The sequence below is a fragment of the Lucilia cuprina genome, chromosome 6 (genome assembly GCF_022045245.1).
Source record: "Lucilia cuprina isolate Lc7/37 chromosome 6, ASM2204524v1, whole genome shotgun sequence".
Lineage (NCBI taxonomy): Eukaryota > Metazoa > Arthropoda > Insecta > Diptera > Calliphoridae > Lucilia > Lucilia cuprina.
Window position 1 is genome coordinate 45140009 of NC_060954.1, and position 19594 is coordinate 45159602.

Here is a 19594-nt window from a genome sequence, read left to right on the forward strand (position 1 = left end):
AGTCTAGTCTATAGTCTAGTCTATAGTCTAGTCTATAGTCTAGTCTATAGTCTAGTCTATAGTCTAGTCTATAGTCTAGTCTATAGTCTAGTCTATAGTCTATTATATGATCTAATCCAAAGTATAGTCTTTAGTTTAGTCTTTTGTCTAGTCTAGTCTAAGCTAAAGTTTACGTAGTCTAGCGTATATTCTAGTTTTTAGTCTAGTCTTTTTTCTAGTCTATTGTCTACTTTATAGTCCAGTCTATAATCTAGTCTATATCTAGTCTATAGTTCGGTCTGCGTTCTTCTCTATTGTCCAGTCATTGTCCAGCCTATAGTCTAGTATATAGCCCATTGTAGAGCCTAGTGTATAGTGTGGTCAATATTTTAGGTTATAGTCTAGTTAATAGTCAAGTTTAGTCTGCTGTCTTGTTTATTTATTTAATTCACAATGGATGTCGTATAGTGGTAGCGTTGTAAGTCATAAATAATTTTCAAATAAAACTGGTTTTTGTTTCAAAACCAATCAATAATAAAAAAATTACAACATACTACGATACAACCGTACAACACCGATTGTGAATTGGACAATTGTCTAGGTTCGAGTCTGTAGTCTAATGCATAGTCTAGTCAATTCCCAAGTCTATTTTCTAATCTAATGTCTATTATAATATCTAAAATATTTTCTAGTCTATATTCTATCCTCAATAGTCTGTACTGTAAGCTTGATTATAGTCCGGATCTTAAAGATAGGATTATAGCTTATGCTATATTCCAGACTGTAGTCTTTACTACAGTTGTAGAATTTTATTTAAAACAATGGCCTGTGGTTTCACTTAAAATATGTTTTTGTAAATTTGTATTCAACCACATTTTTTTAAATCATGTTTAAAAAATACGTTTTTAATAATTAAACCCTTTTCAATTCAAAAATGTCTGCTTTAAACATTTTCTTACATCGAAACTCTTCAACAATTTTGTCCCATGAATAAATTATTTTTCTGTTTTATTTTTTTTTTTTTCTCTATACAAAAAGTTTCAAGTTCTGAGGCATTGTTTTCAGTTGGCTTTAGAAATGTTGTTTTTTTTTAGATGAATATTTCGAAAAAAAATCCTTATTTTTATTTTTTTCAACTCGGCCATTGACCCGCAATTTTACACACAAAAAGAAATATTAAAAAAACAAAATTTGTTGTACAAACAAAAACACACAAAATCAATCATAATTTATAAGAGAAAAAATATACTGAAAAATGTGTGTATTCAGGCCAATAGATGTTCTAAGTAAAACTTTATACATTTATGAAAATATAAAAATATTGCTAAAGTAAAAGTTTCAAACATGAAAACTACAAAAGGAAACCTTTTTTGAAGATATTAGTGTTCTAGGGGTTTGATAATTGAAAAAAGTGGAAAATTTGTATCCTTGAAATATAAATATCATAATTTATTTTTTCCTAAATTTAATAGAGGTCCATTATTTCTCTGTAATATTATCAAATTTTGTAAAGTGTAATAAAATTTTAAATTATTGCATGTTTCCCTTGCAAACAAAATAAGAATATGTAAAATTTTACAAAAATATAAACAATAAATTTTAATAATTGGAAATAGTTACTTCAAGGTTTTTGACCACACTTTCAACAATAACTCTCCTACAAAACAATAAGAAAACCATTAGAGAAAAGAAAAAATTCTTAATTACAACACATACGATGTACAAATTGCGTGATGTTGGACTTCAACACGAAATCTTTATCGATTCTCATAGAAATTCAAATAAAATTTTGCTAAAATGGCTATTAAGTATATTATGCACATACATAAATACTCTCATCAAAGGATACTTGGTCTTGTTAGTAGTTGGCACAGAAACAAGAAGAAACGAAAATAAATAGAAAAAAGCTCAAATTATAAACTCCCTAGTACTCATACTAAAGCATCAATGTAACAGTCATTGAACTTTTTTTTCTATTTCTAACTTTTTTCCGTCATTATTTTTCTTGCCCGACAAGGAACCCAAAAACTAGTAGTTTCAGTAAAACTTTTCGTTCACATATTCCAATGTGTAGAAAGTGGCAATTTGTCTGTAATTTTTTAATGCCTGCATTTCCGTTTGAACTTAAGTTGAACTCTTGTTGCCATCACATGTTACTATTCGGAACGTGTTTGTGTATGTGTGTTGCATATACATATATTCATGAATGTACATATAAATTGTTTAAAGTTAATGTAATATTATGGCGATAAAATTTGGCTAATAAAAAAGTTTTTGTTTTAATATTGAAACATGATTGCGTGATGTTATTAACTATGGAAATTAAAAAAAAAAGATGTTATTACACCGTGCAACAGTCATTTCCACACATAAAAAGTTATTAGATTTACACTGTATACTCAGTTTTGTCAAAATCAGCTCATAGTTCTAGTTCAGTTCTAGTTCAGTTCTAGATCAGTTCTAGTTCAGTTCTAGTTCAGTTCTAGTTCAGTTCTAGTTCAGTTCTAGTTCAGTTCTAGTTCAGTTCTAGTTCAGTTCTAGTTCAGTTCTAGTTCAGTTCTAGTTCAGTTCTAGTTCAGTTCTAGTTCAGTTCTAGTTCAGTTCTAGTTCAGTTCTAGTTCAGTTCTAGTTCAGTTCTAGTTCAGTTCAAGTTCAGTTCTTGTTCAGTTCTAGTTCGGTTCTAGTTCAGTTGATATTTGTTGATTTTACGATAAGTTCTTACTTACCTGTTGCTCCTCTGTATTTATAACAATCTTAGTCCAACCACCTGCATTATTAGTGTGTGACATAAACATCTACTAAAAAGCTTGACACCATAAATCGATTCTCATATGATTTTATGTGAATAATTCAGATATTTATAACCTTCCTAACCAGACTCATATGTATATTTATTTTCATATGACAAAAATTGCACATTAAAAAGCACCAAAATTAATTTAATATACTTATGCTTAGACATTTGCTTAATACTTATAATACTAAATATATTTATCTTGATTGGCTGTCAACTTTTATTTTTTTTTACTTTTTTTGCACATTAAAAATATTAACTTTAAATCATACTCCAAGTTGTACACAGTTAGAAGTTAGTTACATACAGTTGGCTGACTGTCGAGATGTTTGTTTGTTTGTTTTAACCTACTTAACAGTAACGCCAGTAACAACAATGAATTCTTTAACGTTTCTCTACCATTTCATTTTTAATATAAAAGAAATATTTTTTAAACCATCTTTTTACCAACACATTTCTGTGGTCACAAGCTATAAAAGCATAAGTCGAAAATCACATCTTTCGAAAACTCGCGTTTAAATCTATATTAAAAGCAAAAAAACATTTAGAGTAATGGGAATAAATTTGCGAACATGGTTTCCGCTAAAACAACTTACGCGTTTTATGATTGTCAACATAAATTTTTATGAAATTTTTATGTTGAATTAAAGTGTATATAGAAGTAAATGGGAAAAAATCTCAATATTATTATTCATTCCATTTTTTTCGCATCTTTCACATCGTCGACAAAATTCCTATACTTATTTACTTCCAACAACAATGGTGACATAATTTTACTCCGTTTTCTTTTTGCAGCGCAAAACTTTTGCCGTTTCACATCATGGAAAGAGTGGAGGCCTTACACTAGACTGGCAAACTGGTTTCTCATTAGCTGAGGGTGCTGATTCAGCCATAGTGTGGCAATATAAATTCTCACAATTACGAGGCTCCAGCGATGATGGCAAATCAAAATTAAAGTTACATTTCCAGGATCATGAAACACGAGCAATTGAAACAAAAGTAAGTATGTTTATGAATGGGTCTTTTATGTGATAATAAAAACTAGGGTGGCCCCAAAAAGGTTTTTTTCTTAAATATTTGAAACAACGAGAATTTTGAGTTATTTCAGTATTGTATTTAATGGAATATAAAACATTTGCTTATGATGAACTTTCCAAATGGAGCAAATAAAAACTTCATAAAAACAAAATAAAAAAATATTAAAATTTTCTTAAATTTTTTGGGGCTTATATAATAAACTTCTTATTCTGATTTTATGTTTATTGATGTGATTATAAAAACAGTGGTTTCGATATACAAATGTTAAAGAAAATTTGAAAATTTGATTACTTCTAGTTAGGTTCTAGTTCTGTGCTAGTTCAGTTCTAGTTCGGTTCTAGTTCAGTTCTAGTTCAGTTCTAGTTCAGTTCTAGTTCAGTTCTAGTTCAGTTCTAGTTCAGTTCTAGTTCAGTTCTAGTTCAGTTCTAGTTCAGTTCTAGTTCAGTTCTAGTTCAGTTCTAGTTCAGTTCTAGTTCAGTTCTAGTTTAGTTCTAGTTCAGTTCTAGTTCAGTTCTAGTTCAGTTCTAGTTTAGTTCTAGTTCAGTTCTTGTTCAGTTCTAGTTCATCCCTCTAACATTACAAGTTTATGAGAAACCAATTTATTTCCAAAAGCAAAAAGTTTCTAAATCACTCGCAATGTTTGTTTTAGATTATTGCGAGTTTACGAGGTACCGAATTTTGTCCATAAACAATGACTTTCTAAACCACTGTGTAGATAAAGATACCGAAACATTTCTTTAAATGAAATTATTATTAAATTTAAAAAAATCTAGAATCTATTCAAACCACTGTTCCTTCAGCAAATATTCCCAGAAATAAAACAAATCAAAATTATAATAAACTAATTATAAAAAGTAGTGGCAGAAAAAAAGTTACATCCTGAATTGAAATAAATTGAATTGGTTTTTATATGGTTGACTTAGTTTATTTGACAGTATTTTGCAATTAAAACAAATTGAAACAAAATTATTTTCAAGTATTATTAAATAAAAGTTTGACGTTAATTTACTCTTAACGGCCTCATTGTTTGCAATTGTTTTTATTATTAAAATTTTCCTTTTAATATTTTCTTTTTTTTAATACTAGTCGCGGTACTGTAGTCGTATAGTCTGAGTATAAGTTTGGCAAATATTTCCTTTTTAAAGTAGTTGTTGTTGGTTTTTGTTTATTTGCTCTTATTTTTACAATTTTATTTTTTCTCATTTTTTGTTTTTGTTTCACTCATAAATTCAAACATTAGCAATAAAGTAAATCCATGCTCTCTCATCTTTGCTTCATTGTTCTACTTTGGACATACATATAACAAAATAACAATATCTATTTTTTACAATTTTCCTATATTCGTTTTCTTCTTGCAATTTTTTCCTCTTCCTGCCAATAAACTTTAACACTAACCGAGTATAAAACGCTATTTATTTTATATTGTTGAGCTGCCATTTTTTATTTCTTTTATTATTTTATTTTATAGTAAACTATATATTTATTTAAAGTTCTTTTTTAGAAACTTTAAATAAAAATTGGATAATTGCATAGATTTTCACAAGAACCTAATTGAATGGAACTTGAGTAAATTCAAAGAGATTAGTAAATTGAATAAAAATATAATTTTAGGAATAACTTTATAGTTGATTTGATTTTATGATGTTGTTTTTAACGTTAAGGACTATTGATCTATTTAAATGCCCTTGTATTTAGACGAATTGACCACAATCAGTTACAGGACACAACATTATTGTATACTTCACATATTGAACTACTATTAAAATTATATGAATATATCTTGGATGTGACATTACTAAATTAACCATAACTGATCCAGAACTATAACTATAACTGAACTAGAACTGAACTAGAACTGAACTAGAACTGAACTAGAACTGAACTAGAACTGAACTAGAACTGAACTAGAACTGAACTAGAACTGAACTAGAACTGAACTAGAACTGAACTAGAACTGAACTAGAACTGAACTAGAACTGAACTAGAACTGAACTAGAACTGAACTAGAACTGAACTAGAACTGAACTAGAACTGAACTAGAACTGAACTAGAACTGAGCTAGAACTGAACGAGAACTCAACTAGAACTAAAATTTTTTGGTTATATTTCTAAATAATAAGTGAAATAAAAAATTCCTTAGGATTAAATAGAATTAAATTTAAAATAATTTTATTAATTAGTATACATTAGTATGCAAAAAAATATTTATTTATTTTTTGTGTTTTTCTTTCATTTTTATGTATCATCATTCGCCTGCTCTTTCTTCTTCTTGTCATAAATAATTTAAAAAATGAACGCAAAAAACAATTGGCCACACAGGAACTAGAATGTCAAGTGCTACAGAGTTTGTTGTTTTGTATGCATGCATTTCTGACAGCTAAAGTTGCGTCTGTTGATCCAGCATTTTTAAGTTCTATACAACAGACTTAAACTTAGTAACAACTATAAATGCAACTGTTTTGTTTTTATTTTTTTAACAAAATATATAACAAACATTCGAGTTGTACGAGAGTATACTTACTATATTACTTAAATTAATTAAAAGCAAAAATGAACAAAAAACAAAACACTATGAATTCTAAGTAAGTATGTATTTACATAAATATTTATATAAACAATATTATTAATTATATAATATTATCATAAAAATCAACAAAATTATATACAAAAGCAAACACAAACAAACAAGAAAACTATTTATTAAAAATTTAACAAAAAAAACAAATAATTCAACTATTATGAAACTTTAAATGTTGCAGCAACATTACAAAAAAAATATATATGAAAAAAAGTCTTCATAAATTAGACTTAAAAACAATTTTTTAGATAAAAATTTATAAAATAAATTTGTATATTAAATTGAAATATTTATAAAAATTATATAATAAAAATTATTAATTAAACAAAGAAATTGATAAAAAAAAAATTAATTGAAAAACCTTAAGCTCATTTATAATAAATAAACAATTTTTAGCAAAGCTTAAACTATATATAAATAAAATTAAAAAAATCTTTATATGAATAGATCGGTTTAAATCGATTATATTATAATTTACACCAGCGTAAGGAAAGGATTTGTTTTTCTGTTCAATTTACCAAAAAAAAAAAACATTCTAAAAACTGATCGAAGTTTTAATTAAACTTCGATCAGTGGGCCCTCCTACTGGCCCCTATTTCCACAACAAAGCTAAACAATCTTGAACAAATTCGAAAAGTCATTATTTCCAATTTTGTGAAATATTCCACTTTAATTAAAACCACTGTTGTATATGGTGCGTATGAGCAATAAATATTTATATGATAATTACATATTATGTATACGCCCAGCTAGAGTTAGAGATAAATTTCATTACTTTATCTGTAATAGTAATTAAACCCGCTATTGTGCGTATGAGCAATAAATATTTATATAATAATTAAATATTACGTATACTCTGAGTGTTCGCTTAATAATTTAAGAAAAAAATGAAAAATTATATAAAATTTTGTTATTTTTTTGTTTAAAAAAGTCCTAAAAAGAACAATAAATTTAACCAAATTTGATTTAAACTGCCCTTGATTGGTTAACGTGCTAGTTCAAAGCGCGTAAACACTCAAGTAGACTCGAGAAATCTCCGTTTTTACAGTACCATTACATCCGTTAGATTTAGTATTATATATTATTTGATCCAGTCTGTAGCAGTGTAAAATCTCAGAAGATCATTAATACAGAAAACTCACCAGGGTTTTCTATGAAGTAATTAGGAAGAAATATGTTTCTCTTGCTAGCTAGAACAGGCATTCACAGAGAACAGTATCTTCCTTTCTACTTCCTTCTAGGTAATTCCTTGAAGGTGATCCCAAGCCGACCTAGAAATATCCTGGTTTATTCACAACTGCGACAGAGTTCTTTGAAAGGCATAATCGGGCCGACCTGCTTGTTTGTCTAGCGCCTAGGTATTCCTGCTAGATGTCCAGTACATTTCTAGTTGAAAGAAGACCACATTTACTTAATCTCTTTACATGTATCCAGACTATTCCATTTATTTTATATTTTAAAGGATATTACTTTTGATATGACCCAATAGATGGGTCTGCTCATTGACTATAAAGTAATTGGGAAGGAATGTTTTTCTCTTGCTAGCTAAGACAGGCATTCACAGAGAAGAGTATTTACCTTTCTACTTCCTTCTTTGTAACTGCAACACTATTATTCTTTGAAGATGATCCCAAGCCGACTTAAAAATATCTCGAGTTATCTGCATTGTAACTGCGACAGAGTTTTTTGAAGGGCATTATCGGGCCGACCTACTTGTCTGTCTAGCACCTAGTTATTACCGATGGATGCTTTCATTGAAAGAAGACCATATTAACTTGATCCCTCTTCATGTGCCCAGACTATTCCATTTCTTTTCATTATTTTTAAAGCAAGAACTAAAGGATAATACTTTTGATATTATCCAATAGATCAGCCTGTTCATTGGCTATACAGTAATTGGAAAGGAATATGTTTCTTTTGCTAGCTAGAGCAGACGATATCTTCCGCTCTACTTCTTTCTTTGTAACTGCAACAGTATTCTTTGAAGGAGATTCCAAGCCGACCTAGAAATATCCCGGGTTATCCACATTGTAACTGCAACAAAGTTCTTTGAAGGGGATCCTAAGCCGACTTGCTTGTCTGTCTAGTTTTTACTGATAGATGTCTAGTACTGTTCTCATTAAAATAAAATCACATTGACTTGATCCCTTCACATATATTCAGACTACTCCATTTATTTTCGTTCTTTTAAAAGTAAGAACTAAAGACTTGACTCAATGGATCGGTCTGCTCATTACCTTAGTAGTCCCCAACATTGACAAATCAATGTTGGGGACTACTGAAAGATATCATTATTAATAAGTATTGAAATTATATAGTGCTCCACAGATTGACATTGTCGCTAATATATATATTATATATATATATATATATATATATATATATATATATATATATTATATATATATATATATATATATATAATATATATATATATATATATAATATATATATATATATATATATATATATATATATATATATATATATATATATATATATAATATATATATATATATATATATATATATATTATATATATATATATAGCCTGTAAAACACTACAGCTATTGGGAGGGCAGACTGTCGAGAGTTTAAACGTGAGCACCTGCCGTGTCGGCCTTATCCCACGGTGGTCTTTTTCATCCACAGGGTAGAATTGAGAACGGTCTACCATCGCCCCTTTGTATTCAATGAAGACTCAGGTGGCAATTTTTGCACATTGGCTATGACCGGTCCATGCGCAAGTACTTTGCTGGAGTACTCGAGCTATCTAACCTCTTGCCAAAGTAGTCACGTTGAAAGACAACCACACTACTATGGCTCTGTTGATTTGGCAACAGCACCTAGAGACGTAACCGGTGGACCGAAGCAAGATCCATCAATAAGCCGTAGACATTCTTCTTACTCACAGTGACACGCTGTGGTAAGTCTGATATGAACAGAGTATACTCTGAACATATCTGGACAAGGAAGGAAAATTAATTGGTATCACCAGCATCTCATCTCATCTCATTTATTCGACACATTCATAGAGAAAAACATACGACACACTCATTTAGATATACGGGCGGGTGAGGCCCGCATACCTCTACATTCACTCCGTAGAGGTATGTGGTTGACTCCAACCCATTTCCAACGCTTAGTCCCACAGTCACTCCTCTGTGGGGTATTTGTTGTTTTCGGCAACAGCACCGAACTTATCCCGAAATATTGACTATTATCATGCATCAGTCTTTTAACCGCCACTTACTCTTCCCGCGAATTTGGGTTTAAACCACAGCCACTACGTGGATCCCGAAGGAACCTCAACCAACTGACCAGCCAGGACACAGTCCTGCGGGCAACTGGACACCCGTAGTACCAGATTATACGGTGCTCTGGTCTGACCTCTGGCAATCTATGCAAGAACTAAGCCAAACAGTAGACTTTAACCAATTTTTCAGTCCCGGTCAGACCGGAGGTATTGGCCACCTCTTTATACCCCGGGATTGCAATAACCCCAAGGCGGAGGTCTCTCCAAGGTAACATGCCCATGGGGGGCTATTGGAAGGACAGTGAGATAAAGTTATACCAGCCATCTGTAGGCATATTCGTTCATTGATTTCTAGAAGAAACTATCAAGTCTTTCATTGCTGCACTGCCGGCAGATATGACTATAATACGAAGATATATAAGTCGAATGTGCAAAAGAGTGCTCAGATCTTGGAAAGGAATAGTGCTAAGATCACCGGCCATTCGAATGCATTTAAATATCAAGTCAACAATGAGTTATATCCATTTGAGAAAATTCGGAACATTTTATCTGAAACATCTTGCAACTTATTTCTTTGTTTTTCATACTCTGTATTGTATGTTCAATATCCACTGTTTAATAAAGCAACTTCGCAGATCTTTTACAGCGATAGGTCAAACATATTATGTTCAATAACAAAATGTATTTTAAAATCTTTTCTAAAAAAAACACAATTTAATGAAATTTTCGTCTTTATATTTATGGTGTAAATTATAAACTAAACATAATTATTAATGGTAGTCTTAATATTTTCATAATATATTCTTAATTTATTACTCTTGAAAATAATGAACAAAAAATAAAACTAAAAACCAAAAGAAAAACAAAGTACTTAAAAAATAAACACAGATATTGGCCTTTAATTTTCTTGTTTTCAAAAACTATTAATCATTAAAACTAAACTTAACTAAACCAAAACAAAAATAATTAAAATCTTATATTTCTACAAAAGCAAAGAAGAAAAAAAATATATATATAAATATATTTAAAAATAAAATAAAAAATATTAAGTCATGGTAAGGAAATGAAAAGAACCACTGTAAATGAGTGATGTGCTAAATAAGTTATTTAAATATAATTTTTGAAAATACCTTAAGAAAAAGCAAAAGGAAAATTTAATTTTCTTTAAACTTTTAATAACCAACAAAAACGAAATTTTAAATTTTATTTTATTTTAAAATATACCAAAAAAACTTAATTTTAATTTACAAAGAAATTTGCAATTTTTTATATATATAACAAATTTTAAATAAATTTTTATTTTTTCAATTCTAAGTTTTAGTCTTAACTTAATTTCTCTATATAAAACGTCAATTTATAACTGTGTCTTTAATTGTTAAATAAAAAGAAATAAATATATATAAATAACACAAAAGTATGTCTTAAATATTTACGACATATTACATACAACATTTTACAGCCATATTAAAATTTTAGCTCTTCATTGTAACGAAAAACGAACAAACTAAATAATTAAATTAAATTTAACACAAAAAAATAAAAGGAACAAACACTTCAAAACCACCATTGTAAGAAATAAAACCTTAGGAAAAAAAAACTAAACAAAAAATAATACGATTCAGTAAAGCAAATACTACATCACATTATTTAAAAAGAAATACGAATAATTATTTTTAGTTTTTTTTTTATTTTTAGTTTTCTTGTACAGCGATGAATGTGTTAAATAAAGAATGCAAAAATGTGTTAAAACTTCCATTCATTAAAATTGTTTGTTTTATCATTTGAGGTTTTTTTTTTTTGAACACGTTCTGTTCTTTTTCTCAATTTGTGGTACATATTTCATGTGTCACAACTGTTTTTCTAGAGAAAAGCAATTACTTTCTTTGATCATTTGAATTTGTAGCAATTTATAATTTTTGCATTTGTGCAAAATATAATGAACCAAATACATACAAAGTGATCTATAAATAGTAGATTATATTGTCTATACTTTGTTCAATAGACTGGTAAATTGTCTGGTCTATAGACTGGACAATAGACTGGTCTATAGACTTGTCTGTAGAAAAGACTATAGCCTTGTCTATAGACTAGTCCATAGACTTTTCTATAGACTAGTATATAGACAAGACTACGACATTATCTATAGTCTTGTCTGTACAGTAGTCAATAGCCTTGTATAATCTGGTATATAGTTTTGTTTATAGACTAGATTATATTCTTATCTATTGGCTAGTCTATAGTCTTGTCTATAGACTAGTCTATAGTCTTGTCTATAGACTAGTCTATAGTCTTGTCTATAGACTAGTCTATAGTCTTGTCTATAGACGAGTCTATAGTCTTGTCTATAGACGAGTACATAGTTTTGTCTATAGTCTTGTCTATAGACGAGTACATAGTCTTGTCTATAGTCTTGTCTATAAACTAATATATAGTCTTGTCGATGGGCTAGTCTATAGTCTTGTCTATAGACTAGTCTATAGTCTTGTTTATAGTCTTGTCTACAGACCAGTCTATAGTCTTGTCTACAGACTAGTCTATAGTCTTGTCTACAGACTAGTCTTTAGTCTTGTCTATAGACTAGACTATAGTCTTGTCTATAGACTAGTCTATAGTCTTGTCTATAGACTAGTCTATAGTCTTGTATATAGACTAGTCTATAGTCTTGCCTACAGACAAGTCTTATAGAACAGTCTATAGAATAGTCTGCAGTCTTGTCTAAAGAATAGTCTATAGAATAGTCTGCAGTCTTGTCTAAAGAATAGTCTATAGTCTTGTCTATAGACTATGTCATAGCCTTGCCTATAGATTATGTCATAGTCTTGTCTATAGACTATGTCGTAGTCTTGTCTTTAGACTATGTCATAGTCTTGTCTATAGATTAGTCTATAGTCTTGTCTATAGACTAGACTATAGTCTTGTCGATAGACTAGTCTATACTCTTGTCTATGGACTGTCTATAGGCTAACTTATAGTCTTCAATAAAGACTAGTCTATAGTCTTGTCTATTGGCTAGTGTGTAGCCTTGTCTATAAACTAGCCTATGGTGTTGTCTATAGAATAGTCTATAGTGTTGTCTATAGACTAGTCTATAGTCTTGTCTATAGAATAGTCTGTAGTCTTGTCTATAGAATAGTCTATAGTCTTGTCTACAGACTAGACTTTAGTCCTGTCAATATACTTATCTATAGTCTTGCCTATAGACTAGTCTATAGTCTTGTTTATCGACTGTGTCATTGGCTTGTCTATAGATTATTCTATAGCCTAGTCTTTTATATAGACTAGTTTTTAGCCTTGTCTATTGACTATTATATAGCCTTGTCTATAGTTTAGTCTATAGCCTTATCTATTGACTAGTTTATAGTCTTGTGTATAGACTAGTGTTTAGCCTTGTCTATAGTCTTGTCTATAGACTAGTCTATTGTCTTGTCAATAGACAAGCCTATAGTCTTGTCTATAGACTAGTCTATAATATTATCTATAGACTAGTCTATAGTCTTTTCTATAGTCTTTTTTATAGTATTGTCTATAGTCTTGTCTATAGTCATGTCTTTATATAATAAATTATTACTTCTCTTTTAATACCTTTGGTTATATGATTTATACCAACTACAGCTTGTGAATAGAGCTAATATATTTTCTAGAATTCTCTTGTTTTTTTTTCCAACGCAAATGAGGATGTATATTTTAATGAATGGAAATATAAAACCATTATTTCTATTTTTACCACAAAAAAAGGAATTATTTTTATGTTTCACAATAATAAATAGAGGGAAATGCAACAAAAGCTTAAATAAGAAGAAATAATAAAATTTTTAACATAAATACAACAACTCAACTCATCTTTAATAACAACAAACAAAGTCATATCAATAACACAAAGAAACCAAATTAAAAGGATAAAAATAAATTAATAAACAAAATATATTATAACGCTAGAAATTATTATAAATAAAATGCAAAATATATATACATATATTTAAACGTATATGTAAAGCCATAAATAAACAATTTAAATATACATACATACATATACCCATATATGTATATAAATAAACAAAAAACTATTTACAAATTCAATAATAATTAATTGATATTAAAGTGAAAAATTATAAGACATACATACATACATACATACATACATACATACATACATACATACATACATACATACATACAGACATACATACATACATACATACATACATACATACATACATACATACATACATACATACATACATACATACATACATACATACATACATACATGCATACATACATACATACATACATACATACATGCATACATACATACATACATACATACATACATACATACATACATACATACATACATACATACTTACATACATACATACATACATACATACATACATACATACATACATACATACATACATACATACATACATACATACATACATACATACATACATACATACATACATACATACATACATACATACATACATTCATACATACAACAAATAGAAAGAAACAGCTGATTTTTGTTTAGTTAAAATAGTAAATTTTTAGTAATGGTTTAGAATTTGTTCTTAAAGAATCATAGTTTTAGAAATAGTTTAAAGAGAAAATCTTTAGATTTTTGTTTGTGATTTTGAAGTACATACTTCTAAAGATCCAGTTTTCGCCTCTGTTGTTGTAATATGTATATAGTACAGTACCAATTTGATCATGAAGCCCTTAACCAATATAAACAATTGAACCATTTCGCTTTTAGCTAATCCATTGTCCAGTCCAGTTACTAATGGCTAGTTTAGTGAATAGTCAATAGATTGATTTCTTGATGAGTTTGTTGACTAGTCTATTGACCAGTCTAATGATAAGACAATTAGTTGACCTAGAGAATAATCTATTGATTAGATTCTTTGGTGGTTTGTTGACAAATCTACAGACTATTTCAGTCAGTAGTCTATTTGCCAGTCTGTTGACTTGACGAAAGAATAATTTATTGTATATTTTCTTGACTAATCTACAGACAAAACTATGAAGTAGTTTCTTGGCTAGAATATTGAATAGTTTTGTAACTAGTCTATTTATTACTTTATTGACTAGTCTATACAGCAGTCCATTGGGTAATTTAGTGATGGGTATAATAACTTGTATGGTGAATATTCGATAAGCTAGTTTAGTGACTAGTTTCTTAACTGATCTTTTCTAGACTACTGAGTGATGTATGTAGTCTATTGACTAAATTGTTGAATGGTTCATGTAGTAGTCTACTAGCCAGTCTGATGACTAGACTAGAGAATAGTCTATTGAATATTTTCTTGACTTATCTACAGAGATATCTTTGGATTAATCTGTGAAGTAGTTTTTTGGCTAGACTGTTGAATAGTTCAGTGATAAGTCTATTGATTAGTACATTGACTAGTCTAGAGAAGCGTCCATTGGGATATGGCTAATTTTCTACAGGCTAGTCTAGTTACTAGAGTTTTAACTAGTCTTGACTAGTCTACTGAGTAATGTATAGATGAGTATATTGTTGATTAGTTCACTTAGTAGTGTATTGACTAATCTAGAGAATTGTCTATTGACTAGTCTTGTTAATAGATCAGTTGATAGACTAGTTACTTGTCTAGTTAAGAGATTTATAAATAGACTAGTGCCTAGTGACTTATCCATAGTCTAATTTAGTGATTTGTTTAAAAACTAACCAAGTGACTAGTCTAAAGACTAATCTAATGACTAGTCTATAGATTAATCTAGTGACTAGTCTTTAAACTAATCTAGTGACTAGTCTATAAACTAATCTAGTGGCTATTCAATAGATTATTCTAGTGACTAGTTTATAGACTAACCTAGTGACGAGTCTATAGACTAAACTACTGACTAGTCTATAGATTAATCTAGTGACTAGTCTGCATACTAATCTATTGACTTGTCTATTGATTAATTTAGCAACTAGACTATTGGTTAATCTAGTAACCAGACTAGTCCATTGACAAATCTAGCCACTAGTCTATAGACTTGTTTATTGGCTTGCCCATTTAATTGTCTGGTTTATATGTTGAGTTTTCTACAGACTTATCTTCTGACTAGTCTATGATCTAATGATTGTATCTTTTGGACCCTTACTTAGGTAGTGCGAAGGGATTATGTGAGGGAGGCTTGAAATTGTATTGTTTGTGAATTTAGGATTTAAATCTGCTTACATTACACGAGATTCTTGTAACTTTCGCAGGAATTTGTTCACTGTACATGAAAAATCGACTAGAAATTTAAGTTTTCTTTATGAAAGTATTCCACATAAATCTGCTAATATATTGATCAAAATCTCATATTTTAGAGTAGACGGACAGACCGACTCCTTATTAGTTACTTTAATATTCATAAATTTTATTAATTATTTCCCCAATATGTACTTAATTTCTAAACTTCTGTATAGTCATTTAATTCATAATAACACAATAAACTAATTTTGGTACAAATCTAATAAATCCCATTAATTCAAAATAATAAATATTTATTTATTTATCCTGATTTAATTTATGACATAATTGTTTACAACAGTCAATAGGAATTTCAATTCTCTTTTAGCAATTCTGCAATGGAATCCTAAATATTCACTGACCTTAAATACTTAAATAGTTTTCAATTATTTGTTTTCTATTGACCCACTTTAGTGCGAGTAAAAATTATTGTATGATGGTTTTGAAGGCAAACAATAATAAAAAAAAATAAAAAAACACAAAGGAAAAATTAACAACAAAATATTTATGTTGGTATTAATTTTTTACATACAAGCGAGTTTTATACATATAAATTATACAACACCATTAAAAAGCATTAATTGTTGTTGTTTTATGATTTTGAAAAATATGTATAAAAAAATGCAATGAAATCTATATACATACATAGAAACAAAATACATACATTCTTATATATACATACAAATGTATATACACAAATGCATAGATGACGTACATTAGTACAATTTTATATACTTTAACATACATATATACCTAAATAAATACATAAGAAAATGAAATACTTACGAATATACATACAAACATACTTACATACATTAAAATACATAAATATATATATTTTTTAAATGCACCCTTAGAAACTCATAATCGACTACTCGACCACCCAGTCAACAACACCCATCCAACCAACTAAACAACTACATGCACAAAAGCAAATGAATATCCTTTTATTCGTTTTTATTAGGATTTTTTATTGCAAAAAAATCTAAATATATAAGACAAAGCATTTAATTCATGTTCCATTTTTATTAATTCAAAGCAAATAATTTTTAATCCTAAATGCCCTAATAATTGCTAATAACAAATGTGTGCTATCAGAACTAGAGCAATGTTATTAAAAGCAATTTTATGTGCGAAAAAAATCTAAAAAGAGAACTGAAAGAAATTTAAATACATAAATCCTAGTAAGACAGGATTTCTTCTTGTAGAAACATTTGATAAAACAAAAATATGAATGTCTACAAAGTCCTTCTACTCTGCCAAGTACTACTTGAGATCTAGTTCAGTTCTAGTTCAATTCTAGTTCAGTTCTAGTTCAGTTCTAGTTCAGTTCTAGTTCAGTTCTAGTTCAGTTCTAGTTCAGTTCCAGTTCAGTTCTATTTCAGTTCTAGTTCAGTTCTAGTTCAGTTCTAGTTCAGTTCTAGTTCAGTTCTAGTTCAGTTCTAGTTCAGTTCTAGTTCAGTTCTAGTTCAGTTCTAGTTCAGTTCTAGTTCAGTTCTAGTTCAGTTCTAGTTCAGTTCTAGTTCAGTTCTAGTTCAGTTCTAGTTCAGTTCTAGTTCAGTTCTAGTTCAGTTCTAGTTCAGTTCTAGTTCAGTTCTAGTTCAGTTCTAGTTCAGTTCTAGTTCAGTTCTAGTTCAGTTCTAGTTCAGTTCTAGTTCAGTTCTAGTTCAGTTCTAGTTCAGTTCTAGTTCAGTTCTAGTTCAGTTCTAGTTCAGTTCTAGTTCAGTTCTAGTTCAGTTCTAGTTCAGTTCTAGTTCAGTTCTAGTTCAGTTCTAGTTCAGTTCTAGTTCAGTTCTAGTTCAGTTCTAGTTCAGTTCTTCAGTTCTAGTTCAGTTCTAGTTCAGTTCTAGTTCAGTTCTAGTTCAGTTCTAGTTCAGTTCTAGTTCTAGTTCAGTTCTAGTTCAGTTCTAGTTCAGTTCTAGTTCAGTTCTAGTTCAGTTCTAGTTCAGTTCTAGTTCAGTTCTAGTTCAGTTCTAGTTCAGTTCTAGTTCAGTTCTAGTTCAGTTCTAGTTCAGTTCTAGTTCAGTTCTAGTTCAGTTCTAGTTCAGTTCTAGTTCAGTTCTAGTTCAGTTCTAGTTCAGTTCTAGTTCAGTTCTAGTTCAGTTCTAGTTCAGTTCTAGTTCAGTTCTAGTTCAGTTCTAGTTCAGTTCTAGTTCAGTTCTAGTTCAGTTCTAGTTCAGTTCTAGTTCAGTTCTAGTTCAGTTCTAGTTCAGTTCTAGTTCAGTTCTAGTTCAGTTCTAGTTCAGTTCTAGTTCAGTTCTAGTTCAGTTCTAGTTCAGTTCTAGTTCAGTTCTAGTTCAGTTCTAGTTCAGTTCTAGTTCAGTTCTAGTTCAGTTCTAGTTCAGTTCTAGTTCAGTTCTAGTTCAGTTCTAGTTCAGTTCTAGTTCAGTTCTAGTTCAGTTCTAGTTCAGTTCTAGTTCAGTTCAGTTCTAGTTCAGTTCTAGTTCAGTTCTAGTTCAGTTCTAGTTCAGTTCTAGTTTCAGTTCTAGTTCAGTTCTAGTTCAGTTCTAGTTCAGTTCTAGTTCAGTTCTAGTTCAGTTCTAGTTCAGTTCTAGTTCAGTTCTAGTTCAGTTCTAGTTCAGTTCTAGTTCAGTTCTAGTTCAGTTCTAGTTCAGTTCTAGTTCAGTTCTAGTTCAGTTCTAGTTCAGTTCTAGTTCAGTTCTAGTTCAGTTCTAGTTCAGTTCTAGTTCAGTTCTAGTTCAGTTCTAGTTCAGTTCTAGTTCAGTTCTAGTTCAGTTCTAGTTCTAGTTCAGTTCTAGTTCAGTTCTAGTTCAGTTCTAGTTCAGTTCTAGTTCAGTTCTAGTTCAGTTCTAGTTCAGTTCTAGTTCAGTTCTAGTTCAGTTCTAGTTCAGTTCTAGTTCAGTTCTAGTTCAGTTCTAGTTCAGTTCTAGTTCAGTTCTAGTTCAGTTCTAGTTCAGTTCTAGTTCAGTTCTAGTTCAGTTCTAGTTCAGTTCTAGTTCAGTTCTAGTTCAGTTCTAGTTCAGTTCTAGTTCAGTTCTAGTTCAGTTCTAGTTCAGTTCTAGTTCAGTTCTAGTTCAGTTCTAGTTCAGTTCTTTTCGTTCTTTCTAGTTCAGTTCTAGTTCAGTTTAGTTCAGTTCTAGTTGTTTCAGTTCTAGTTCAGTTCTAGTTCAGTTCTAGTTCAGTTCTAGTTCAGTTCTAGTTCAGTTCTAGTTCAGTTCTAGTTCAGTTTCTAGTTCAGTTTTAGTTCTAGTTCAGTTCTAGTTCAGTTTTAGTTCAGTTCTAGTTCAGTTCTAGTTCAGTTCTAGTTCAGTTCTAGTTCAGTTCTAGTTCAGTTCTAGTTCAGTTCTAGTTTTTTCAGTTCTAGTTCAGTTCTAGTTCAGTTCTAGTTCAGTTCTAGTTCAGTTCTAGTTCAGTTCTAGTTCAGTTCTAGTTCAGTTCTAGTTCAGTTCTAGTTCAGTTCTAGTTCAGTTCTAGTTCAGTTCTAGTTCAGTTCTAGTTCAGTTCTAGTTCAGTTCTAGTTCAGTTCTAGTTCAGTTCTAGTTCAGTTCTAGTTCAGTTCTAGTTCAGTTCTAGTTCAGTTCTAGTTCAGTTCTAGTTCAGTTCTAGTTCAGTTCTAGTTCAGTTCTAGTTCAGTTCTAGTTCAGTTCTAGTTCAGTTCTAGTTCAGTTCTAGTTCAGTTCTAGTTCAGTTCTAGTTCAGTTCTAGTTCAGTTCTAGTTCAGTTCTAGTTCAGTT

General features: G+C 29.7%; 1 protein-coding gene across 1 annotated transcript; it reads left to right on the forward strand.

Moving 5' to 3' along the window:
* The first annotated feature begins 432 nt into the window (after positions 1-432).
* Positions 433-6565, forward strand: LOC124420631 (gamma-2-syntrophin-like). The gene is made up of 3 exons (XM_046954118.1): positions 433-441; positions 3569-3772; positions 6131-6565. Exons 1-3 carry the CDS (start codon positions 433-435, stop codon positions 6239-6241), a joined length of 324 nt encoding a protein of 107 aa, XP_046810074.1. The 3' UTR covers positions 6242-6565.
* Positions 6566-19594: the final 13029 nt, after the last annotated feature.

Bases quoted from the DNA above. Each gene is read 5' to 3' on its own strand.
- LOC124420631 (XM_046954118.1), top strand. The intron at 3,773-6,130 runs GTAAGTATGTTT...TTGGCCACACAG, and splicing joins CACGAGCAATTGAAACAAAA to GAACTAGAATGTCAAGTGCT.